The sequence below is a fragment of the Megachile rotundata genome, chromosome 8, assembly GCF_050947335.1.
Source record: "Megachile rotundata isolate GNS110a chromosome 8, iyMegRotu1, whole genome shotgun sequence".
Classification (NCBI taxonomy): domain Eukaryota; kingdom Metazoa; phylum Arthropoda; class Insecta; order Hymenoptera; family Megachilidae; genus Megachile; species Megachile rotundata.
The window spans coordinates 16,102,556-16,129,743 of NC_134990.1; the positions used below are offsets into that span (position 1 = coordinate 16,102,556).

The window sequence follows — 27,188 nt, forward strand, 5'->3', positions numbered from 1 at the left end:
CGTTCGTTAAAATAGTCGGGATTTTTGCACGAAAGGTGTTCTCCGACCGACCGACACACGACATGCAAACAATCCTTGACAGCCGTGTCACTTGACACCGCGTCAAGTGTTTAATGAGAACGCACGGTCATCAGCCAACTATCTCCCGTCTATCGAGTTACGTGAGTCACGAGTTTGCAATCTGAAATAATGTCGGATAAAAATTCGTCGAACACCCAGAGATCAGCGTGCAACGAGAGACGAGAAAAAGAGAAAAACGCGTTGACACCCTCCCGTTATATTCGCGATGCCCTTCATAACCAACCCCGGTAACAAGATTAATTTTACGATCTGATGCTTCAATTTACTTTCTCCAATTTAAAAATTACCGCCTGATAAAGTCCGCGCTGTTCAACGTCTGACTATACATCGCTATTTCTACTGACAAAGCGTTAACAATTTACGCATTCTGATCCCTGCTATTACGTTTCTAAAATCCTGAAGAAGGTCTGCAGAATCATACTGCAGTCTTTGAAGATTTTACGTAGCCTCGGTAAGTGGCCAGAGAAAAAAAGACGAGGGTGAATTTCCGTTAGCCGAAGAGGGAGTTAACGCGATTGGCCACGAGCTTCCGTGTAATTGGGAACAATTCATAAATTTATTGCGACAGACAACACACAAGAGAGTCTTCCCGTAAAGCTCCCCTTTCTCGCTCACCCTCGTTCAAGTTCCTCACCGTCGGCCTTCCGTTACTCCGATACTCGTTTCAAGCAGAGAGGGGTTGACTCGAGTGGATTCGAGGGGGGAAAATCGGTGTGGTAGGACGAAAGGACTTGCTTTCCCTTTACTAACATGGACACATTAAAAATTTAATAACTCGGTCGGGTTTTGGTAAAATAGCCACCGTGGGGATCTTTCTAAATCCACGAATCTGCGAACATGGAACCTTTCAATTTTCATCCCCTTCTCTAAACGTTCTCTAAAATTCTATGTAACATTAATTGCAGTTTGAATTTTGAGTAAAGCTGTGAATAATCTAATCGCTTCGACAACGGTAAAACTATCCCGGGACACCAATAATCACTTTAACTTTCGTTGGATGTTTCAAAGGTACTATTGGAATTGCTCCAAGTTTTTACGGAGGGCTAACACCTATTTGGTGCGAAAACAAAAGCCTTGTCAACAGCTGATTTGCATCTTACGGTTGTCTGAACAGATCGAAGATGTTCGAAACAAATTTTCCTCCACTCTGTATCGCTAAATTGTTGCACGATTAAGCGCATCGGCGAATCCATTAACGCCTGCGACCTCGGTTTAATTAACTCCCCGCCACGGAGTTAAATACCATCGTGGACGCGTATGAATTTGTTACACGGAGAGATAACGGTCAGCTGTTTCATAAATTTGCCAGCGCGTATCGTTCAATCTGTACGAAACTCCGAGGTTCATGATCTTCCCCGGAAACGATTCTCCCGTAAATAAGACAAGCAAAGCCTCGAATTAGTAGACCAAAGGTTAACTGGTATTTTTGTAATATTATCGATTACGATTCGAGAATTAGAGGAGCGAATATTAAACTCGAGCACGATTGATGACGTCACTGAATTCGAGAAGCCTGGGCGACCACGAAGCCGAGAAAGAAAACAAATGCACAGGTAGGAAAAAGAGAGAGCGGAAAGAAAGGGGGCACAAGGGGACACGTAGTAACGACGTGTACACCAATCCCAAGGGGTCCTCGCGGGGCGGTAGTTTTCGGGGGTGCGCCACCCCTGCCTGCACCAACGGAATATACAGTAGAGCGTGTAACGTCCCACTGTCAGGCGACCCTTCCACCGAACACAAACGACCCCAGGCCCATACAAAGCCACGCTAACGCACGCACACCCACAGACAGTCAGGGGGTCTGCCCTATGATTTGTAGCGGCACTATAATGCCTCAACTACCCGGCACCCTGACTCACCCTCTCGCGTCTCACCCTCCTCTACGAACACAAGTGTACACGGGAAGTAGAGAACACGCGGCCAGTACGACTGTGTGAAACACGCACCGAATCCACCCTTCGGTCCTTGGTCGGTGTAGCAACACGTAGCAACGTTTTCCGTTGGAAAAGAGGGAGCAAGAGGGTTACGGAGCTCGAGCGGAGGACAGAGAACGATTCACCCACTGCGACGATATTCTACGGGTGTTGCTCTCGGCGGGAATATTTTTCGAAAGAATATCTTCTTCGTCGCGCGATAAAATAAACGAAACAACGTTTCGCATAACGCGGAATCGTATTCCCGTGTTAATTGCACTTTCATCGCGGGCTGGAGGATTCAGCGTTGCCAGGGGGTACAATCACGCGGATAATTCGCATCGTTATCGAGTTTGTGGCAGTTAGCGTCGAAAATACATTTTAGGGAGGATCAGAGCCCGTGTACGGAGGGTTATAGCTCTCTCTGCGTGTCGAAAATGCCTCGAGGGTGAATTTCCTACGATTCGTCTACGGTTTTTCGCGCGATTCGATTCTCCGGCTCATCGAAATTATCCAATAACAATCTGAACGATGCTAGTCCGTGAAACACGTTCATCTCCCATGCGCTGCATGTTGCATCGGACAATTCCAGATACGACCTGGATACAACAGATGTAAAGAAGCAGGAGAAGGTATTAAAGCATTTCAATTATTTGATCGACCGATAGAATTATAAACGCGGAAGCGGATTTGGTTTGGTCGACGGGGTGTACAGGAGGACCGAGGGGAGCAAGGAAAAAATATTTTTTTTTTTTTTCGAAGGGGAATGAAACGCAAAGCCGATCACGAAGCAACGCACACCTCCGAAAGAGAAGATTATACATCGTAAAAAGTAGGTTTATCGCGATTCCATCGGCAGCGACGATTATCGAGATAATTTCATTTTCAAGAATTTCGTTTAATCGGTTCGTCATTGGCGATTCTTCTTTTCGTCGCTTGTTAGTCGTGCCATAAATTACAAGTCCGCCAGAGATAAAAAGAGAACGGGAAAAGAGAGGAGGAACGAAACCCGGTTTTTCGAGCTAATTGGAAGACCAGCTTCGATGCTGGTAATTAATGGCTAGTTCGTTATCAACCCCCAGTGCGAGCCGATTTTTTTAACGGCTCAAACGCGCGTTCATCGATAACCTGTACAACTGGATTGTTCCGACGAAAAAGGGAACACGCCTGGATAATTTTCAAAATAAATCGAGAAACCGACGCGCGAATCCGAGGAACGTTCGCCCGAGAGCAAGGATACTCGAAATTGCGGCAGAAAAGAGAAAACAGGAAAAGCGATGGACACCGCGAAACGGTAAATCTGATTTTCCGGAAATTCTATTTTATCCGGTGACTGGTTTTCATCTTCGATAGGGCTGTGCAGGTTCGAACGGTGCCGGGTTACAGCTTTATCCCCGCGGGTGGATCGATCGCCGATAGGAGGAAAGCTGCGACGCGACGCGTCGAAGAGCCGGTGCACGAGCCGCGCGGATCTTCGAGAATCGCTTCAGACGTCGTAAGTATTATTTCGTGCTCGACTCTTTTTGCCAGCGGACGGGTAGAAGAGGGCAAACTCTCGCCTCGGCAAAGTGTATTAAAGGCAAAGTATAAAAGTTCAGCGGCGCGCGAATTTACGAGGCGCGTGCGAGCACCAGATAAATATCTTACGGCTCGGTACGTCGGTCCGCGTCCTCTGACCCTCGCGAGGCCGACGATACGCGAGTTATACCACCGGCGAATACCGTGGCGCGTTGATACTCGTGGATGATAGGCGCGAGCAATTACCAAGATTTCGAAAATATTTATCGAGCTCGACAATTCGTGCACGGTTAATTTTAAAATTCAACGTCAAACGCGATAAATGTGCTCTCCGATTGTTTCTAAATTGATAACGGCCAATTTTTCCGCCCCGATTTCCATCGTCGTTTCGCTCTTTTCTCGAACGCGATCAACCTTCCCAGCCGTCTTATACGCTTCCTGACATTTTCAGATATTCTATTACCGCGACACAAGATATTGCGGCGGAACGGGGCCGGGCCCGCCGCAAAAACGTAATAAATCGCTCTCTCGGACTCGCGATATATACATACGTAAAGTCGAGACCGCGGTATGGTGCGCGTATTCGTATCGATACGCGCGCATTTGCATGCGTTCGCAGAGACACGACCGGCTATATCCCCACGACCGGCTATAGGGTATATGCATATCGATGTGTGGCTTGCTTTCGGAATGCTGCGTGCGGTTGATCGGCAAGAATCGCCGTGGCTGAATGCGAAATACGCGAGTAACGCCGACTCGGACTGTGAAATCGATGGATCAATTCCGAATGGGGGGACACGGAGTCGTGTACGCGCTTCTGCCAGCTCCTAGTCGCCGGAGCTTTCTACCAACCCTTCTGACTCGATTTTCTACGCTCGCTCTACGAGTTTAAGCGAATAATAACACTTCTTAAACCCATGCCAGTTTAAGAGCATCTTTCGTTTTCGAGGAAAGTACGATTTCGATGTAGAGACATATTTCGACCTGACTTAACACTAAAACTATCGAATGACCGCTCCACAAGCTTATTACTATAAGGTACACATTTTGTTAACCCTTTGCACTCGAAGATAATTTGTTTGCAAACAGTAATATTAAAACTTAATTAAAAAGTTAAATGAATTCTCTTGAAGTTATTATTTCTCTACTGATAATTTCCACTATTGTCTGTTTCACTGTGTTTATACATCACACGTGTCATATTATACAATCAGTTAAAAAATGCTTGTTTCAAATTATTGAATTAAATAAAATGGTGACTGAGTCACCTGTCGAGCGCAAAGGGTTAAAATACATTCCTTGAAATCAGAGTTGATTTTCGTCAAGATGAAGAATAAATGTATGTACTAATTTATGTTTCGTTTGGTTATTTATTTTTTAACTTCATTTTATATGCCGGTGGGTTTAGTGTTGCACCCGAAAGCCTTTGCACTCCGAAAGTTTATTTTGCCATTTGAAAGGTTCCCTCAGAGAGGACAGAGGAGTGCAAAGGGTTAACTTCGAAATGAGAGAGTGAAAGATTTTTTAATTTTTGTTTCGATTGAAGAGTCGAAAAGCCCGAGCGTGAAAATTGCGAATTGGGGTTATCTATGCTGGTCGATTGATCTACGACGAATTCGAGATGCGGCAGCACAAATCATGCTTCGATCGTTGGTCAGAGATGCGACTCCTCGTGGAAGTAGAAATTGCTGGCGATAAATAATAAAACGAACCGTGTAATTTGAGGTAACGGCTTTTCTGTCTCTCCCTTTTTCCCTTCGCTTCTTCCGCGATCGTTGTACGCCATGGCAAGCTGCTTTACCCTTCACTCTTTCCCTCTTGTTTCCTTTGAACGCTCCTCCTCGGCACGATGTTACTTCTCGCAAGAAACACGCGCGTGCTCAACATGCACGGCCGAGCTCGTGTAAACGTTCAAACTCGCGAAGAAAGTAACAAAGAAACTATTCCCTTCGATTTTTCACGGGAACCTTCTCCGCGGGAAAGCGCTAGAAAATCGTTTCATAATAAGTGATCATTGTGCATTTTTAAAAGTCTAGCAACGCCTTCTTGCGTTTCCACGTTCCGCGCTTACACTCCCTCGTTTTTTTCTAAGATCGATGCACGTCGCTCTTTTATTTGAATTTTTCTAAATTGCCCTTACGATTACGTGTTCTTTATCAACCCTTCGAGGACGATGAACTCTTGTGTACGATCGAGAAATATCCTCTCTTATGTACTGCGCGCAGACAAAAACTATAAGCGTAGATATTACAGATTTATGATAGCTGCATCGAGGCAAAGAAACATATGGTTTAGCTTTAGAATACTCCGTGCTCCGGTTAAGACAGAATATTTCGTGTCGAAGAAATTATCAGTACGAGTACCAGTACTAATAACGCTAGAAAGAAAGTTCAACGATTCAGAGTGGAAACGAAACCGAGGGCCGAGAGTGGCGAGAGGGACAGAATGGACGACGTCGGGTAATTGCAATTAATTGAATAGCGAGTGATTCTCGGCTTTTCACCGGCGGTCCGCCTACACGACTCTGCAAGATCGATGCACATCGTCCGTCCTGTCGGCCGGTAAATAAATAAATGCTCGTTGGCGCGATTAATTAAATGATAACAAATAATTATGACGCGCGAAATTGTAGCCGCACCTGCGGCAATTGCGCGATTATAAAGCGCGCTTTCGATCAATTCTGCCCCCCGATAATATTTTCCACGAATACAGTCCCGACTCCAATCCTTATCTTTTTATCGACTTTTAATCCGAAACTTTTTTATGCGAGATAAATCGGGTTTTATTCGAGTCGCGACGTGTCAACGATCCCGCAAATCGGCCGAAAATCTACATTATATTTAACGAAATCGTAAAAATCGTCTGAACGATTAAATTGGAGTAAGCTTCAGTATAAGCGAATTATATACTTGATTATCTGGTTTGATAATGCTCTCTCGTTAAAATATTTTCCACGATTTTTGCTAAGATTTTTATTCGACCTAAGAGTTTTGAACTATAGCGGTAAGCGAACAGCGACCCGTAGCTGCGTTCGATGTTTGCATAAACACGCCGCACACCTGTAAATAATTTCTTTTCCGCTCGACTCACCCGAGTACATCATCCCCGACGCGTTATGGATCGCGCGACGACCGAGCTCTCCCGGGGATTTGCATCGAAGAAAATCGTTGTCTGTATATGGTGACATTTTTGCGGCAATTAATGAGACCGAGAGAAACGAGAGAGGGTCGTAAACAGGTAGCTTTCCTTTTTCGTTTTTTTTACGCTAGGTACAATGCCACAGAGACGGCTGTACTAGCCGACTAATTAGCATATAGAGTGGATAATTAATTACGCGAGAACGAGGCTTTCGTGTTTTCGTCAGTTTCTTTCTTTTCCCGATCGATCGAGCGCGAGAGGGAAATCAGGTAACGGAAATAAAGAATCGATGGTCGATTGCTGGAGAATCAATTTAGATTCGCGATATGTTCTCGCGAAAAGTGCGAAATGGAAACACGAAGAGAGGCGAGCACCGAGGCACGAAAACGTTTCGCAGTATCGAACGAGGGTCGAGGACACTCGAACTCTCTTTCTCTCTCTTGCCGAAGGGAGGGTGAGTTTTTCGACGACCGTCAGCCAGCAGTCGAGGGCACTTTACTAATTTTTCGATTATCCCACCCTGGTATCATCGAGTGGAATATCATTTTTGAAACGTCGACAACCCTTGACAAACGACAACTGTTTCGTAATTCGTAGAGTACCATCGATTCGATTAATTCGACACCCGCGAGAAAAGTCGGTCCATTAACGAGCTCGCCATTTTCCACGAAAAAATATCCTTCCGAGCGGATTAAAAAGATACGAAATAATTTCACGGAATAAGTTCTCGAGGAAATGTTCCGATGAAAAAAAGAAAAACTCGTGAAAGTCGAGAGCGCAAAGGAAAGAGAGCAACGCGAGCAAGGACGGAAAGCAGGGGTTGAAATTTTCGAAAGGCATTTCCCTGCTCGCTGAATTTCCGCGGGACACAGAAACGTACTTAAGCCAGTTTCTAAGAGAGCCAATAAAACCGCGATTGGACCCTCTCCCCGTCTCTTCACCACCGCGAGATATCTCACGAATAAAGATAAGGGATGATTCGAGATGTCTTTACTCGACGTCTTGCGATGTACTCTCCAGAGTGAAATGCTCTGTTACTTAAATATTTAACCAAAGCGAGTTTCTCGTTCTCTTCCGCCTCGAGAATATCCTCCGGCAATTCGGGAAAGCTTTCGTCCCTCGAACTTATTAAAGGAAAGGACGGCGAGGAGTCAATCGTTCGACGGTATCGGTAACCCGATAAAACGACGGGACTACAACTACAATAAACATTTAAACGGGTTTTAATCCGGTGGAAAAACCGACGAAATCCGGAGGATCGTCTCCATGCGCGGCTAGCAGAATCATGATCAATGGCTCGTGTAGCCTCCGTTCCTATGAAAAGTTACGTTCGTGTCCTCTGATCCGCGCTCGTGCACGTTAAATCACACAAAGGAATTCCGTGTGTCTGACTCTGTAGCCCGGTCGTATTGTGCGGCCCGAACGATACACGGTGTATATTCGCGTACGCGTGGGTTGATTTTTCAAAGCGCATAATAACGAAAAATCAGCTCCACGATGCTTCGGTCCCGGTAATGGAGCTATTCGTCGAAAACCGGACGAAACATTATTATCGGTCAAACGCACGCCGGAATATGTAAATCGTCCGGGGAGGGTCGTAATACTCGTTGCGATGCGCGAGTGTACCGGCTAAACCGGAGAAACAGAACAACGACTCGAAGAGAGGAGAGAATCGGGAGAGAAAGGGAGAGAGAGAGAAGCGATGGAGTTTTCCACTCGTCGAACGATACGAGCTAGTTGGATGAACGTTCGAAACCGACCGAACGACGTTTCCATCCCTTAACCCTTTCGCCACTAAAGGTGACTATAGTCAATCGTTATCGAGTGTTTCGCGTATACGGCTATAGTCAACCGAATAGAATAAGAGCTATTACGTCGAGTTAAAAGTTTCGTCATATTTTATTCAAAATTCTCGGGCTCTTAATTCTATTCGAACGACGGCATTTTGATTCCCCCTCGATTAAAGGAAGCTAATGTTAGGGGATTGAGTGACGTTTAAACTCTGTAGAATTGCTAATTCGTACGTGGATCAATTATACTCCATTCGCTTAAAAATCGATCCGAAAGTAATTTTATCGTCCAAATAGCTTTCGGACGGTAAAATAGCGATAAAGTACGATAATGTTTAGTCGAATTAAACTCGTTTCGGAGTTTGAATCCCTGTGCAATTCCGATGGTTTTGTTAAAAAGTAATGCTTCTCCGGTCGATAATGAGAAAAAGAAATAATTCAATTGTTCGCTGATACACGCGTAGGTGTCCCGAGGCGGTGTTCACCGGGAGTCGATAAGAAAGATACTTATCAGCGGGAGGAATAATGAACGGGCATGAATCCGATGTAAACGAGAGTGGTAATGCGATGCCAGAGACGATAAGGAGATAATGACGATGATCACGAGAAAGGAACCTGCACTTTGTTCTCCGCGGATGATAATAATTAGAATTAGGTTCGACCTGTGAGGAAAACGCCTTTAATGGTATGCACGCCGGTCGCAAACACGAAAAATACTAGTTGCAAACGTATTATCGGTTCGCCGCGGGATTTATCGCGAAAACACGAGGTCGATCGATCCGTTCCAACCGACTCGAATAATACGCGAAGCACGGAGTTTACGTTAAATTAAATGCTACAATGATTCCTGGACAAACGTAATCATATACAATTATCCACGATAGGTCGATAGGCAATTTTTTGCCCTTTCGGAACACAATGCGCAACGCGTTTTATGGAAATTATAGAATTCCTTACGGTTCCTATATAAAAAAAAAAAAATAAAAGAAAAATTTATTCAATCAGCATTATCCTTATGGCCATTATTATGGATCGTTCCCTTTCTCTTTAGCTTGCTCTATAGCAATTACCGCAGCCTTGGGATGCGTAATCGTCAACTGATCGTTATTTATGCTATGGCTCGAGGAAAGCCGAGAAAAACGGCGAGTTGAGAACCAGCGTAAAACGTATCAGGGGGGATAAAAATGATGTTTGGTCGGATACGAAAATTACGAGCGATAGCCCCCGCGAACGAGTGACCGCCTCGTTATTGGCCCACTTCGGTCGGCTCGTGTCTGCTTTATCCTCGCGATATTCCGCTTTAATTTTCCACGCCCGGTGTGAATAACAATTATGTAATAATTTCACCGGCTCGACCAGGAAAAAAGAGAGAGAGAGAAAGAGGGATAGAGGCGGAATATAAATATCCAGCGGCGAAAATCGCGCGACACATCCGCGGCAGGATAAATCGAAAATTTCATTCTGCCGCGACAAATGAATTTTTCGAAGCCTCATCCCCTTGGGGCCAGAAGTCGTATCTCAAAAACCGCGATTCGAAAACGTTCCGGGGAAAAAATTGCTTTCGCGCGACCATGCAAAAAAAAAGCTCAAAAACGTTTGAACGAATTTTATTTTCACCCTCGTGAAAAGCCTGTCGCGATTTCGATCGGTGGAATCAAAAAGGGATGTTTAATTTATCGTGACGAACGTTATACGAGGATTAAATTTACCCAAAGACTCGCGCTGCTTTGGCGAACGACGGACAAAACGATCGAAAAAATACGAGAAGAGGAAAAAAGCTGTACAGATACTCGTATCTTTTGAAAAATTCCGAATCGCGATGATGACTAGGCTAGAACAAGCTTCTTTCATCGTCCTCGTCAGCGAGATTGCTCTTCCTCGTCTAACGTCAATCACGACGACCAATGAGGTGGCGATAAGCGGGCAGACAACATGGCGCTCCTCGGTGATCCACGACTATCGGTTGCTTCTGATTAAAATAAACGGCCGACAACCTTTATCTTCCCGCACCCCGGGGTTATCTAATTTTTCTCCTTTGTCCTCGTTCCTTCTATCCGTCTTTGACTTCTCTCCGTGACGGAGCGGAGTAGATACGAGCGGGTAAAGGGACGAGGCGGACGAGAAAAATGGCTGCCCGTGTTTCTTGGAAGTGACGACACCGTCTTCTGCGCTATTACTAATTACCGGCTTGCTTTTTTACCCGACTCGCGTGTCACGTTGGGGTTGCTGTACGAGATAATGAATTTTTATCCGATAAATTAACAATGTAATCTATGCGAACGCGTAATAAATTACGCACGATCCGAAGAAGGGGTTAGGTACAATACGAAGATGGATTTTTCGAATCTATTAGGAAATCTATTACGAAATCTATTCGAAGAAAAGAATCTGGTTGAAGAGAAGGGGCCCTCGGTTAGACGCAATCGCGCGAACGCATCAACGGGAACATTTTTCACGGTATCACCGGATGTTCGAGTTTGATTTCGTCCCACGGCATCGGCGATTTTCCTCCTATTCGTTACCTAATCCTTCTTAAGACGTTTTCTAACCCCTCGCCGAGATTAACCGAAAAAGACCCTCAGGATTTGCTCGATATAAACGGCGTCTGTCTTAGCAAGCGGGACGTATAATTGGTTGTCAGTCAAGTAGTCGGTGGCAATCCCCTGGAGGCAGTCTTGCATCGTATCCCGTCGCTGTTAGCCAAATCTCCGGGGACGAACGGTACCGAGGAAGATGCACGAAAATCCTGAAGGGATTTCGCGGCCGATCGAGTCAAGAATTTTACCGATTCCGATTAGCGATGCGACGAGGAGGGAAGGAACGAAATTACAACGGCGAAACGGACGATGGCGACGAATTTCACGGACCAGCGAGAAACCGGAGGAACTTTCCTAGAATCGATAGTATCGACGAGTTCGAGTAAATTGTCCGACTCGGGGAAGACGGTGGTCCGAAATTAAGTATGAAAAAGTGAAAGGAAGGCGAAATAAAAGTACAAATCTTATATCGGGACGGAGAGAAACGATCGCAGACTTCTCGAGCTAATAGCTTTTGGCACGAAGGAGACTCTTCGCGGAGCACCCTTGACCTATCTAACGGGGGAAGGTACAATAAATAATTCATCGACCGATTTCATCCAGCCGCGGCAATCGAGTCCGGTTATTCGTCGGGCAAATTATCGGAGACTAATTAAAGAGCAATTAAGCGAAAACGCGTTGAATAATTCGGCACTCCGCGATACTACACCTTGTCCCGTGCTCTTTTTCTTTTACATTCGTTCAAATCGACAGGGGAAGAAGAAGAAACAACGCGATTATGTTCGTAGCTTCCACGTCGGAGCGTATTATTGCATCCGAACGCACAAACATCGTCGAGAGAGGACGATTACGCGAACGATAAACGGAAACCACGTGAACGCTTAAGGCGAGTCCATTTCCTGGTACATCGAGAGGCAAACAGTTAACGCGGTCGAGCATCGCTCTGTGCGCTAAGGGAGAAGAGACGTTGTGGTCTATAAGCGTCGCGTAATGTGTGTAATTAATGATTACTGGCACGCATCAAAGCTTCTCATTAATCTCACTAACATGCCCGACGATGCGCGAAACGTTTGATCGTTGGATGGTAAAGGCAACCGATTTCGCGATGCGTCGATGAATAGATTCGTCGATCGCGAGCAGAGATCCACAATCGTTCTCTGTTATTAACAGCGCGATTGTCCGACGAACAAACGGCACCGTGTTCGAAAATACACCTTGCGCGTTTTACCGAGTCGTACTTCCACCGAAAGATCCACGCTTAATCCGATCTAAGATCGAAGGAAACAAAGAAAGACAGAACACGGTCATGCAACGTTCCAGTTTCGCAACCGCGATCCCCGCTGTTCCCACAATTTGCATTTTCTCGAGTAGTAAAACCACCCGCTACGAAAATGTCATTTCCTGACTGCCTTCTCTCTCTCTGTTTTCCACTGTCGCCATCAATCGTCCCGGGCCTAAACTCGGTGCGCGCTTTGCACGTGCACGCACGACATTTCCCCAATGTTTCTTCGGCAAATCAGCAGCGATCTTGCGCGGGCGTTTCAAAGGAGCCGACGTTTTCCCTAAACGGTTAGCTGGCGGTCGTTGCGGTTCTAGAAAGGAACGAAACATTTTTCCCTGCGCTCCGCTTTCATCCTTTCTCTCTCTTTTCCGACCCTTTCTCCTCGCCGACTCGAATCAGAGCGAACCTCTGAATTTTCTTCGCGAATTAAAAACGTGACCGACTTATTTCTCTGGGACAAGCCTACATTTGTACCCTTTTATGCTGTACACGGTACACACCTATCGCCGAATAATAATAATAACCAAAGTGATTCTAAAGCCAAGCGAACAATAAGCGATTACGTCCAATGAGAATTGTAGAATTTTTCGCTGGTATCGTGCTCCCTCTCCTAAAGTCAGTATCTATCTTTCTTCTGCCCCGTTCGAACAATAAGACGGAGTGGCGTCCATTGTCGGTGTAGCCGGGACAATTCGCTATGGATAAAGTTAGCCGGATCGGCCAGCTGAAGCCGATCGCCTTTAATGGATCGCTCGTACGTTTCGATTCTTTGGCTCTTAGCCTAGCCGTGTAGCTTTGCGCTCCGTTTGGAGCTGCGTGTCGTTTCGCAACACGGACCCACGTGGACGCGAGTACGCGAAATTCTCTCGTTTTCGTCCAGCTGCGCGAATTCTGACCGGATAAGATAATGCGTCGGCCTCGAGATAAAGTAACTTGTATCGCCTGCGACTAGCTCGATCAATTATCGTTATTTCGCGATACCGCGTGACCTAACGAAGATATTCGCGAATTTACATTGTACGAAAGCCTACCACGGGAATAAGTTTCCCGAGCAACAACGTAGAGAGACGAATATTTCGCGAGGGAGGAAAGATATTCGAGAAGCAGGAATATCGTGATAGCTGGTCGCAGGTTACAAGAAGCTACGGGAAAGGGCGCAGGTAAATTGAGGGCACCGAAGGTTGAGCACCCCCCGGTCAAGGGGAGGCCCCTGATTGGTCGAGAGAGGCACGCACCTGGCGGACAGCTGCTACGGGACGACGTACGCGCATGCGTCAGCGCCGTTACAGAGAGTACGTGTGAATGCACACGCACATGCGCACTATCTGCTCCGGATCGTTGTCAACACGCAGATCACCGCGCGTTTCAACGTCTGCTCAAACGGGTGTACAGTTTCTTCGCATCGAAGATAAATAAAATTCGTGTTTCGTGTAATCGAAACACGATACGGGAACTGTTGCTCCAATTAAATCGAACCCGATCGAACTATCGATAATTGCTCGCGAATATTCGCTGGCAAACGAGTCGCTAACTCGTCGAACGAAAAAGACGACGTAAAGGGTTGAAGAGCGTAAATGTCCAATTTGCAGAGGTTCCAAGATCGTTAAAGGAGAAACAGGTAGAGAACGCACCAGCAACGGAATGAAAAGCACGGTTGCAAAACCTGCGAACGAGGAGCAAGGAGGATCGGGTGCAGGCAGTAGCACTATCCTCTAGCAGGTCTTCTCGAGGCAGGATTATGGGTTTTAAAAGCATGCGACCAGTTTTCGGACAGCGCTAATCTCATTGTTTTACACACGGAACAGCAATAACGAGGTTGTGCAAGGGTCCCTGGATTAGGGACCTTCGAAACCTAAATCACCGGCCTCGAATGTCCGCGAACTGGCCCGGGATACCGGGAAAAGATCGGTGAAGATAGTTTTTCCAGATATCCTCGTAAGATGTTAACCGATAAGGAGAGGGAAAGAAAGAGCCGAGAAGAAAATTACAGCGAGACAGAAAATTTTAGCGAGTTCGTAAATCTACCGCGCTGTAATTACTCGCCTCTCCTTCCTTGCCCCCACCCCGGCGACGTGAAATCGAGGCAAAGGTTTTCTCATATTTTTTTCTCTCTTTTTCCGTCGCCACTCCACTGCCAGGGTGGAGTCGAGAAACGAAGGTGAATTAACAATGACGAGCGAACATCTAGATCGAACGGCTATCAACGATTGCACAATTTAATCGACGATAGTTGAAAAGAAGTTCAGATTAGGTACACCTGTGCAAAGACTCGACGCATCGAGTTTGAAACGCTTACAATGTTTTCCATATCTACGACTTATTACACGTTAATCTCGGTAAAGACGAAAAAAACACGCGATATATTTCCGCGTTGAAAAGTTTCGCGACGAAGAAAATTGATTTCTTCGAACGGGGGGAAAAAAAGACATAAGAAACGACGAACCTTATCGATCTCCTATCGTCTCGTTCAACTTTTCGACGTAATCTTCTCGGTATCCACGTATTGGTCACTTTCCGGAGAGAAGCATTGCTTCTCAAAAAACTGTCCCTTTCGGTGGACCGTCATTTTGGTCTAGACCACAGAATCATCGAAATCCCGAAAGAAGACAAGGGTCGCATTTATTTTTTCCTTACATCCGTAATTTTCCCTGTTCGTGAAACGTACGTAACCGTCCTCGGTCGAACGACGAGGAGGAGGTGGAGGAGGAAGAAGGTATCCACGGTTAAGTGCGGTTAAGAAGGGATAAAAAGAAGAAAGAAAAAAAGCACAAGAGAGAAAGAAACGACAGGGAGAAAAAAGAAAAAAGAAAGTAAGACGATGGGAAAGAGGGCGAACGGAGAGAGAAAGAGAGAGGCGAGCAAGAACCCCGACACTCAGGAAATGACCCACCCATTGGCGTAGCAAAACCATAATTCTGACCGTCGAAACTATAATTCCCTTGAGACCACATCGAGAATACTCTCGTGTTTCTGCTGCTCCGGAACTCACTGGGACCGTCCTCGTAATTTTGGATCGAATTTCAGGACCGGTCACGAGGCTCGAATTAAAATCCAACTCCTGTCCCTTAAATAATATCGTGTGAGAACAGATTCGATCCTACTCGCACGCATCCTGCACTCCGCAATTTACCCAAGAAAAAATATCGGAAAGTGCTAATGGTCGTCGACGATTATATTTAGGACAACGCTTAATAATCTGGTAGCGAAAATAATCGCGTTCAGAATTTACCTTGAGCAACAAAGATCGATCCTACATCGGTGAAAAACATTTTCGAGAATGACTTTCTACTCGACACGAGGATAACGTATCGTCTATAAGTTAATTCGAATCGATCAAACCAGTCATGGCAAAGGTAGGTACACGTGTCTCTATAATCTACCGCTCTTGTCCTTATAGAGTTGATTATTTTTTCTAAAAAGCCCCAGGTAATTGTTACGATCGACTCGAATTCGCGGCGATAAAAGTAACGCGGAACACGAGCTCCATTTCGACCGTTACCTGCCCATGCAATTCCGTAATAAAATTATCGTTTATCTCAGACGGTTTTCCGTATTAATCCCGCTGATATCGATTACGTCACACGCGACGCCATGATACAACGTTACACTCGTACGCGTTCGATGAGCACCGTTTGTTAAAGGTAAACGTTGAATAATCTCCACCCCGAAGCGTATCGCAGAAATTCTACGATCGGCGAAATTGTTGTGGTTTACAATCGCATTCTTAATAACGTATCGGCAGTCGAGTCGGTAATCCAAGCTTCAAATATTTCGCAACACGGTCTGATATTCCACTGCTACGAAACACGGTTTCATCCACGTTTCATACAGTTTTATCCACGGAACCGAGGATAAAAGAACGAATCGGTGGCAAGATAGTAGCCAATAAAGAGTAAACGAAGGCGTTGATTATCATCGAAAATGGAAAGTTTCGAGCGATTATCAGGGTTAGAGTTCGCGCAGAGAAATCGAGAAAAGTTTCGAGGTAAATGCAACGGCCAGAGGGTGGCGCGAACCAACAACAATAGCAAGAACCACGTAGGGACGTAAAGTTGGCGGAGGATCAGCAAACAGGATATAATCTGGAGGCTGGTACCGAGGTAGGCACCATCTACCGTGAGATCTCCACGGAAATCGGAACTGGCTCGAACCAACCCTAATCCGAACCTGATACGCTACGTACACGCCCGTTGCTGGGTTCTCAATTATTTTCACCCAGTGGTTTCACCAGCGGTTCAATTAAAGTTTCCGCCGAAAACGATATTTCGCTAGAAAGGAACTTTCCTTCTTTCCCGTACAGGAATCTCCTAGATGAGATAACGCCACCGATCGAAGCGCTAACGTTCTTAACGATTATTGTTAGCTTCTACTCTTGCTATTACCTCGTTAAATATCTAACGATTTCAGTTCTAGCCCATAGTGTCTTCGTTAGGTGTCGCAGCAAAGACTAAAGATTGAATTTACGACTTTTCTAACTTGACGTTTAAACGGTTGGTCATAGAGTACGTTCGGAGTCGAAAGGCATCGAACTCGATTCAGATAAGACTAGAGGCATGAAATAACGTAATCTGTGGGAGCGTTGCGTGTAATTGAATTACAAAAGCCCAGGGTACTCGAGCGTTGCACAGAAGAGCAAATTGCACGGTAGACCATGAAGAAAAGTGGCAAGAGAAGAAGAGAACGGAAGGGAGGATCGAAGAGACGCAGAAATCCAGAGGCAGGCACCGAGGTAGGCACGATCTAGCATGAGATCTCGACGGAAATCGGAACTGGCTCGAGCCAACCTAATCTAAGCTCGATCCAACCCCCCGAGACACCTAGGTTGGCTTGCTTGCTTGCACGTTCGCCGCGTTATGGAGCTGCTTGCACACTGGACAAGCACACCGACTCGAATCGACTCTGTCCTACGTGTGCACACGATTACTCTATCGCGCGCACGTACTATGCACGCACACAACCCTAACACGCGTTTTGCGCGATTATGCGAGCTACCGCTATGCAGATCGATCCCTGGAGTCGAAGGTGAAGCCCGTTTCGGTCGCAAGAACGCGTCTGTGTGCACGCCTGCGTATATTGGTATTCCGTACCGGCCTCCTATGCATTATACCGTGTGGAATTTCGGATACGAAATGTCTGAAGGGCTTAATAACCAGCAGTCGAATCGTCTATGCGATAATCCTCCGGTTTTCGTCCAGGATCCGACACGAATACGCATTACGCGTGGTCATGCTCCGAAAAGGGAGGCTATAGCCATACGGGCAGAAGAGAATTCGAAACGACTAGAGATCGAGAGAGTTTCGGTCTCGTGACTTTAGACCCGAAACCATTCGTCCTTTAAGGGCCTGACGGTTGTTGATTAAGGCTCCTGTTCAGGCAGAGGGACGGCGCGAACGGCACGGAAAAAGAGGGAGAGAGAGGGAGCGAGAGAGAAAGAAATGGGGAGGTCAGGTTATGTCCATGAAAGTTTTACGGTGCTTGGGTATCCGTAAACGCCATATGGCCCGAAAGTCGCCATGTTTCCTTCGTTTTCTTTAGTCTCGGCAGCGGACCCAACGTCCCTCATTTTTTTCCACGATGCTCCGTTCCTCCTCGTTAAGATCTCGACTCAAACTTTACGCGTTTCTTTGTTCGATCAGAGAATTAAAGAGTTTTCGAGGAACACTTTCTTTGAACGATATCGAGGAAAGAAAAAGAAACACGAGATAGCGGTGAAAAGAAAAATTGCTCACGATGCTTAATCGACTAACTACAGAAGTTAACTCACCTAAAGCGTAAAGAGAAAATCGTTGATAGGAACCTTGCTTCGATCTTTAAATTTTAAACGACTCTTTCAGATAATTTTCGGACGCTGATCTTCTGAAAGTTTGCCGTAATTCACGCGGGCGGTTAAAGAGTATTACCTTTGCGCAACGATTTCAGATGCGATATATCATAGTAATATCAGACTATTGGACTATTCTGTCGCCTGTATGGGCGACGCCCACTTACACCACGCTAATAAATCGCTCGCACACGCCTCGACTAACGCGACTAGTATCGATAATAATGACCGTTGTTTGTTTGCACCTCTGACAGAAACGTTGCGCCTAACGACGCGTAATTACCATGTAAGCAGATTAAACCGGAGAACAAAGGGTCCAAAGTTTCGTCGCGTTACCAACTTCTTACGTCCTCGGCTGAATAAATGCTCTTTGTACGAATTCATGCTTGCCCATTAGAAAGGCCGACAAAGCTCCGAACGAATCGCGACGTTAAATTGAAAAGAAAATCTAATCTCAGAAACTCGCGGCAACCGAGTACTCGGCTCAGGATCATCGTTGTCATCAACGCGTATCGTGTACAAGAACGGGACAACGATAGTTCTAGAAGGGAGTGCAGAGGGGGTTGGAAAGGGTGCGTTCCGAAACACATCCAGCTGGCGCCTCTCGGCGCTATGGCGGCCGTTATAAGCCCGCTACCAAATCAAGCGTGTGTGACACACTAATAATCGGACGTATATATGGTGTCTATACAGTGGCTTCAAGCACACGTGTATACATAGAGGGGTGCGGGTGTAACCGTTTATGTACGTAACACACATTCCTGTCAAGTTACGTCTATGCTCGTATTAGGCTGGTGCGCACACCTACAGACCGATATCGGTGTACATCTTGTCAGGGGATACATGGACGAGACTAAACACAGGTGAGGACTAATATACAGGACCAATTAGAACGAAACGAACGATTTTACACGGAATTTTCACGCTGCATAGTTTCATTAATTTTCACTTAATTAAACTGCTTATGCTTTTCCACTTTCTCCATTGCTTCAGAATCTTGGATAATCGCGCTCGTCGCTTCTGATACTATTTAGATGTAATTGTACTATCGGTATTGATTCCCAAAAACAAAATGTTCCAAGTTCGAACTATAGCCAAGAAGTATAAGTGAGAATTTTCAATTTCCCCTTTATTGGAACCCTTAATGACTCCGGTAATGCGCGAAGATGACGAAGACTGGCTAAGATTCGATCCCACGAGTTAAAGTCGAAAAGAGAAACGGTAAGATCAAGGCGTGCACGCGCGAGTACGCGTGTCTCGCAGTTAGGTATCCGTGCAAACAGAAGCGAGGGATAATGGTTACGAGGAATGGATATATCAGTCGGCGAGCATTGGATCCTAGGATAGCGCTATTAGTAGAGCTCCAGGCACACGGATACGCCGTTGTCGCGCGAGGAAGCGGTGTGCGAGCTCGTCGGTGTGCAGGTATCGTGCGTGTGTCTAATTACGCGCGCGCGACCGTGTACTCGCCTACGAGCTCGCGCGCGCACACGCCGGCAAATATATTCCTTACCAGAGTATCTGTTTACGCGTGTGTACATGTCGGCCTGCAAATTGTGGAGTGGACTCGCGCGCGTATGTAGCTACAAGCGCGATCATATGGGTTACACATACGCGGCCAAGTACTAATGCTAATCCCAAGCATAGATTACGAGACGAGCAGCGACGATCAACCGGAACTAGTGATGCTGTTACGAGGAAATTCCAAGACCCTTTCGATTTCTGGCTTTTAGACAAACCCGATCTTCCCGAGCGATTTATAGTCGCGTCTTCAAAAACGGTCATCGACATGGGACACTGACGATAATTACGAACAGGAGATTTATCGACGCTTTTTCGTGGACGAATCCGAAGACTACAGGAGCAGTTCCTTCGCTAGACAGGATCGAAAACGTACTGGTTGGAGTTAATAAAGTGGCACTTGTCGGCCAATTCGACGATAGGGGAAAGAAAAAACAATCAGCTTCGAGACCCGAAGCCAGGTCGCCGTCCCATTTATATCAATTCTATTCATTGCCGCTTTTAACCTAGCCCTCGCGTCGCTACAGTGGCTCTCACTCGGCATCTACTTCGATATCCTTCGTTCTAATTCCGTTCCAATAAGCTTTACACCGTTGCTTTACATTTTCATCCATTATGCGCGTCCGATTATCACGCTTAAATTTGTACGTTCCTGCTCGATACTATCGTTCGATTTAAGAATCGAGCATACGTCGATTTGCATAAAACTCTGACTCTGTCGTTAGCCGAGCCGACGGACAGGTGAAATGAGGCGACGTAACGGGGCCCTATCGGGTTCATTCAATTCCCCCGTTTTCAACGCCAATTACCGTCGACCTTCTGAAAATCGACGCCGTATTTCTCGACAACGGTCGATCGTCGATCGATCGTAAAACCGCTTCGATTCGGCTTTCACGAAACGCGCGACAATCCGCTCGAATTTTCGTCTTAATTGAAACGAAGCACGCGAGGAAGACCACACCGACCCCGTACTTTCGCTTTCTCTTCCCTCCCGCGGTTTCTCTCCCGGCTTTTTTGCTTAACAGAGTCTCGATGAAAAAAGATCGTAGACCTAGTTCGTACAAGAAACTATTTACATTTCGTCGAGCAAGTTGAGATAAACCATCGAAACGCCGACGAACGATCGAGAATCGAAACTGAGAGAAGAAGCAGTTATCGAGTTACGAAACTACGCTCCGCCTGCCACTTACGAGCTCGTCGATCCGTTAATTTAAACGCTCGATCGCGAGTCCCCGCTTTTAGCGGAAAAATGAACGCGCGCGGCTAATTAAGCCCAAAAGAGAGATAACGCTTTCATAACGAACGCGTCCCGTTTTTTGCCCCCGTATTTTTCACCGGTCACCGTCTTCTTCTTCCATCGGCCATGACTCGGCTAAGATTTTACGGCCGACAAAGCTCGGCGAAAAAAGCATCTTCGAGCAACGACGAACGCGAGCGAGCCAGAGAAGAGCCGTGCAGAGCGTTTCAAACGTTGCAAGTGCCGTACCGGATATGAACCACGAACGGAGGGAGGTGCACGGACCGGAAATGGCTGGCCTTACCTCGCCCCGATCAAAAACTGGTTTCACCAGACGCTCGAAATCGAGATCACCAAGATAGAAAACTTTCTTCCCGTCGACGCACGATGCGCGCTCCAAACGTATACGCGATTTTCATTTTCTTGCAAACGTCTTCGAACATCTTGCAAACGGCAGTTGCGTAATTATGTCTAATGATAACTGGAAAATTCGGCTGAATCTTTGCGGAGTGTTTATCGAGCACGACAGATCGATTCGTGATTAATTCAACGACAGATATCGCATACCTACTCGACAGATTTTCATTGACAAATTCGAATCGAAGATTCCAAGAAAACATCTACAAAAGCTTCTCGAATAATGGACCAACAGCTGTCGATTGTGTTTAAGTATAAGAGACCTCGCCTAGCCAACCTGTTGTCTCGTTCCGTGACGTCGATCCTTTTGTAATTGCGACGCTTTTGTAACGCAACCGTGAATAAACGTATCGTGTAAAAACGGAGAAACAATTCTTTGTCGATAATTGCGCAATATCCGAGGAACGAAGCTTGGATCGAAGGCGCCCTCTATGTCGAGGAGAGATTCGATCGCAAGTTCGATCGGGCAGAAATTAAAGTTGCAAAACTTTTTGAAAAGGAGAACCTCTGCGATCAGTCCATAAGCCAGAGAGGATCTAGTGGCTGTGCACGGACTGTACTGAAATAATGTACAGTACCGTACAAAACGGCAAAGCGGAGTGAAGTGTGCGAACGAAAGAGAGAGAGTAAGAGAGAGAGAGGAGAGGTACACGGAACATCGAGGCTCTCCGTGTCTCTCCCTCTGCTCTGCCTTCGCCTCGCTCGGCGTCAGGGTGACAATGGTGTGCAAAGGAGATTAACAAACAGAATAAGCTAACGCATAATCGCATTATTTCTGGCTAAGCCGCATTTAAATTAGATAGAAATTCCATTTAACGAAACAATGCAGGGATGATGATGAGTCACTGGTGCCGTGCGAGTCGAAATAGACGTCCCTTGCTAGTTTCTCATATATTCCTGAACGCCTTATTACGCGAGCTGCTTTCGCCAAGATAATCGGACCAGTTGACGCGTTCGAAATTCTCTCGGGATCTAGGAGATCCGCGGAAAGAAAGTTTGTCGCGAGGAGGTAAGGAAAAAATCGCGGAACGGTGAGGATCGCACCCTCCGAGTTCAGAGTTCGGAGCGTACCCTGAGCAAAGAGAAAGAAGGGTGTCGCGGCAGAAAAAGAGCGAACGACCGACGTCGTGCCCGCCCACGTGACGACGGCCATGTTCGTGACGTAACCGTGACGTCAGCGGGCCGATGGCGTGCTCCGCACGCTCCGTCGGATACACGGAGAAAATCGTAAACGTGCCCCTATTTTCGATCGACGCGCAATCGGATTTGCTGACAGACCCTGTGCACCGTGAACAACTTCCAGATTGAAAAGGAACTCGTTTCCAACTGGCGCATCCGGTCCTGCCCGTTCCGACCAGACGAACCAGCGGGCACACAACGGGCAACAAGAAACTCTTTCTCGACGAATCGAACAAACTTTCGTTCGACGCGGAAAATCGTTTCGCGATACGAACGTGTTCGCTCCGTTTCTCCCTCTTTCGTAAATTTCTGTCTTACCTGAGCACCACCGCCGACGATCGACTGATAAGCCGACTGAAAGACGCTGCCTAACTGCGTGAGACTGTCATCCTCCATCTGGAACATTATGTCCGTGCCCGGAGAGCCGTTGTTGTTTAAATTGTTGTTGTTGTTGCCGATCAGCTTCTCCGTGCTGGCTATATCGCGCACTATCGCGTTAGACTGCATTCTGCGGCTACGAAGAATTTTCGGCAACGTAAACGAGCCACGGCGGTTGCGTTCCCTATCAAATCTCGGCGAGGATCGCGTCTCGATTCAATCCGTTTATCGGTCTCATCGTTCGACCAAGTGGAGCCGATCCTCGGCCAGTATTCGAATATGCACACGCGTCGGATCGTTGCGCTAACGTAGCCAAAAAGCTGGCTTCCTATCAGATTTTCCACTGTTCGACAACACCCCGGGTCACGTACAAATCCGACGAAACATATCAGCGACGGAACGCGAGAGGCTGATCGAGGATGGCAGACTTCCCCGAGAACGCGTCACGCACCATCGGTTCCTTGGACACCAACCAACGGAACAGTCATCGAGCAGTTCACCAAGAAGAAGAACAGGGTCACGCGATTTTCCAACGACCGCCGACCGAGAAGAACACTCGTGTAGCGACCGACGTCACCGCGTGCCACGAGGACGCATCGCGTAACCGCGCTACGGACTACGATTCACTCGACCGCCTCCGCACCATCGTACGCGCCTTCGATCGACTTTTGAACACCTGTTTGCTACGATCGCGAGATTCGGACTACTTCGAATCACTCTGCAAATCTACGTGTCGCGACTCGTACAATCCTCGCGACACGCACGGCTTCGACTTTCTCGTATCGTTCACACGCGTAACCGCACTCGACCCACCGGAACACTGCACTGTGTTTACTCGTGAACGAATTTCGAGAAGGGAGGAAAATTCGGAGAAGAACGGACGCGAACGAGCGAAGGGAAAGACGGAGATCATCCACGAAAGCTCTTTTCGATACGGGTTACGCGACGAGACTGACGCTTCGCGAGGGGAGGCAGTCGCCCCACCCCTCCCCTGCCGTACACGGTTACCCCCTCCACCGCGCCTATCCACAAACCATCCCCACCACTCGCTCACCGCGAGGCTAGTAACGGCTACTCGACATCTTTCTTTCGAGCTTCCGAACAATTTGTTTTACATTTTATACCACGTTACTAACGATGATAAAACCTAATTTCATTCCGAATAGGGCGTCACGAACACTTCGCAATCGGAAAAAACGTTGCGACATTAACGGAATTATTCACCTCGATATCTCGGAGCTTCGTAAATGATTCTTGTATCAGGTTGAACAATCTACCGATACGGAACACAAAATATGTAATCGAATACCTATAATGTAATAAACACGTTACTTGTTTCTTTCGTATAATCTTACTGATTGATATTTTTTACGAACTCGTACTACCTCGTTGATGGAGTACGTATAGTTGAATCTTGGGATTGATTCCCAAAGAATGTTCTTAATTTTCGACTATTTAACCTTTTGCGCTCAAACTGTTTTAATTGTTAATTAAAACTGTTCGCAACTTTAAAACTTAATTAAAAAATTAAATGAATTCTCTTGAGGTAATCATTTCTGTATCCACTATTGTTTGTTTCTCCATGTTTATACATCACACGTGTCATATTAAAAAATGCTCATTTCAAATTATTGTATTAAATAAAATGGTGACCGAGATTCACCCTTCGAGCGCAAAGGGATAAGAACAATTATGTGGGTGACACAAGTGCGAAAAGATGAAGACTCAGAGATACCGAATATTCTATGAAATTATAAGCTGAATGTGCATAAAATAAGTGACGAGTCGAAACGAATTAAAGCCATCGCTAGTCACGGTTCTCTGTCCCGATCCCTGCGAGAGAAAGAGAGCGCGGATTCTTTCCTTCCCTCTCCCCGCGGTGTATAGTCGGGTCTGTAGCATTTCGGTTTAGGCTCCCCTCGTCTCGTCCCTGGGTGCTCGCTCACAGGAAGCAACCCCTAGCGCGAAGGGCCAGCGTTTTTGCCCGTACAAGCCGGCACTCTTGCAGCAGCGGCAACGACGACGAGGAACCGAGGCTACTAGCGTGGGTGGATGATTCTCTGGCTCTCTGCCGGCTATGTACCGCGCCGAAAACATCGGTCCACTTGTTGAGTCGAAAAGAGAGCGAGGGAAAGAGCAAAGGAGATCCAGAACGGCGCGCGACGCGGCCGGCTATCTTCTCTCGAATGCACCGCGCGAAAGTGCCGCTCTGTTTCAAGAGACAAAAGCTGTTACGAGGCGAGATCTGCCCGGGGGACAAAGGTGTACGCGCGAAACGAAACGAGCGTGCCGTGTATGGGATCAGAGACGAGCCGGTGAATCGACCGCGAAACGATTATTCCGAGGAAGGACGTCGCTTTCCCCTTTCGCTCTTCTATTTCGTTTTCTTTCGATAAAAAAAGTCCTCGAGTCTACGTCGTCGTACAAGAACGTCGTTCCCGAAAATCTTTTCGGTGCATTCGCCGTTTTGGAACATTGGGAGAGAAGAGAGAACTCTCGAGCGGTAATTACAGCTCGTGTAAACGGTCGAACGATATTGCCAACGTGGTGAAATGTCGTTAAACGATCCACCGAGTGAAAATATCTTCATTCGACGCACGGAAGAGTCGCGGTTTCGGAAAATCTGTCTCGGGAGACAAACGAGACACCTCGTGGCGCCAAAGGTGGAGGCTCGTTAGTTGGAAATTCGTGAGTAATTTTAGTGTCGTACCCACGCGACTGGCCGAAGGTATATAATTACCTAACCTCACCCGACCCAATCTAACCTAGTTGGCAGACGGACGAGAGTTCCAGTTTTCCCGACCGAAATCCGGATATGGCCAGCGAAGCTCCAACGATGAAAAAAAGTTTCATCGAAATCGCGGCCATCGGGAAAAAGTCTTTGACCGTTAATTGCTGGACAAAATCGGCTTTCGATACGCGAATCGCAGCGAAACGTCCTTTACTCTTCCTCGAGACGTGCACGAAATCTCGGAGCAAAATTAAGAAACACGCGAGCACGAAGTGGTCCGAGAAAATAAAAAATATTCCCTGCTTTACCCACAAATTCGACTACGAGTGGTAAAGGTAGATGTGCAATAAAACGAAGTCAAAATAAATGACCGTGTCTGGTGGAAAGGTCTGTCAGGTGTAAAGAAACGCGGAAAGTACCGCTGGGCAGTTAGCTGGTGCTGGTAGTAAAATAATTAAAACCGACAGGTACCGACACACCGAGCCGAAATGAAAATAAGCTGCAAGTACAATGGAGCACCAGCAATGAACAGTTAGAGAAATTTTCGTACCTGAACCCATAGGTGACTACCTTTCGAGGAATCTACAAGTACCGAAGAATCCAAGGGTCTAGAACCCCACGATCCTTCATTGTACCGCTCCATGCATCTATTAAAAAAGATATCGATTGTCCCTCGACAAAAGCAACTTTCTACGAGGACTTTGGTTAAACAAAATTTTCGGACAATGTCCCTCATTTCGCGGGAGTGCATCAACGTTTGCCACGTTTTTATGCCTTGGTCGATTTAGCTGTAAAATTAACAACGTTGTAAAACTCGACGGAAAGAACCATACTGCTTATCACCGGGACATTTCGTCTTCGTATCGGAACAACGAGGTGAAGGAATGTAAAAGTCGCGTTCACGACAATCGGAATGTTCCTCGAGTTGTAAGATAAATAACGGCGTCGTTCAAATAAATAGTTACGTAACACCCGATTCGTTGATTCGGCTGATAAGTTGGAGGAAAAACGTGGAGTACCGGAGACGTGTGTCCGTCGTGCACGCTAGAATTTCACGTCGTATAACCAAGGGCCAAGGGATTATTCCCTGGACTCCTGCAGTGCACTTGCTGGCATTAATATGGCCGCTGTAAATCTCGAAAGGTACTTGTCGCGCCACTAGACTACCTCGAGATCACTGGCATATGGTGTTCCCGAATATCATTTCGAACCACCTTACCCTCTGCCCTCGAGTAGTGCCCGCTCGCGGAAACATTGCACCGAGGTAACAAAAAAATACCTAACGGTTCGTTTTACCTGCTAGAACGTTTCGCGAGACCTAGAAACGGCGGCTATTTCGGCGGAAGAATAAAAAGCGACGCGAAAAGGAAAACGCGAGCGTAACCTGGCGATAGGGAAACGTTTCGTCATTGGCAACGGGCAACAAATAATTAGGTAACCTCGCCAGGCCAACTGTGTAAACTGTTCTCTCTCGTCGTCTCGTCTCGTACGCGCAAAGATATCGAAGGAAGAGGAGAGACTCGCCCAACGAACGGCCAGAAGAAGAAGCAGGGACGAGAAAGAAAGGTGGAGAGTCGTCGACCCGGACGCTTCGTCTTTCTCCTTCTTTGTCGTCGCGTACGCGCGAAAAAAAAATCCTACGATG

The 27,188-nt window shown here is 46.7% G+C and overlaps 1 protein-coding gene across 14 annotated transcripts in view; it reads right to left on the minus strand.

Annotated features, from left to right (window-relative positions):
* Positions 1-27,188, minus strand: part of LOC100877694 (protein daughterless) — a 78,855-nt gene that overhangs the window by 27,084 nt on the left and 24,583 nt on the right. Inside the window, exon 1 of one of the 14 annotated variants that reach the window (XM_012284170.2) lies at positions 22,753-23,773. The exons of the other annotated variants lie outside the window; for them this stretch is intronic. Coding sequence (XP_012139560.1) covers positions 22,753-22,941 — 189 coding nt within the window. The 5' untranslated portion in view covers positions 22,942-23,773. Of the gene's footprint in view, positions 1-22,752; positions 23,774-27,188 lie in introns of those variants that run through there. 14 annotated transcript variants of the gene reach the window in all.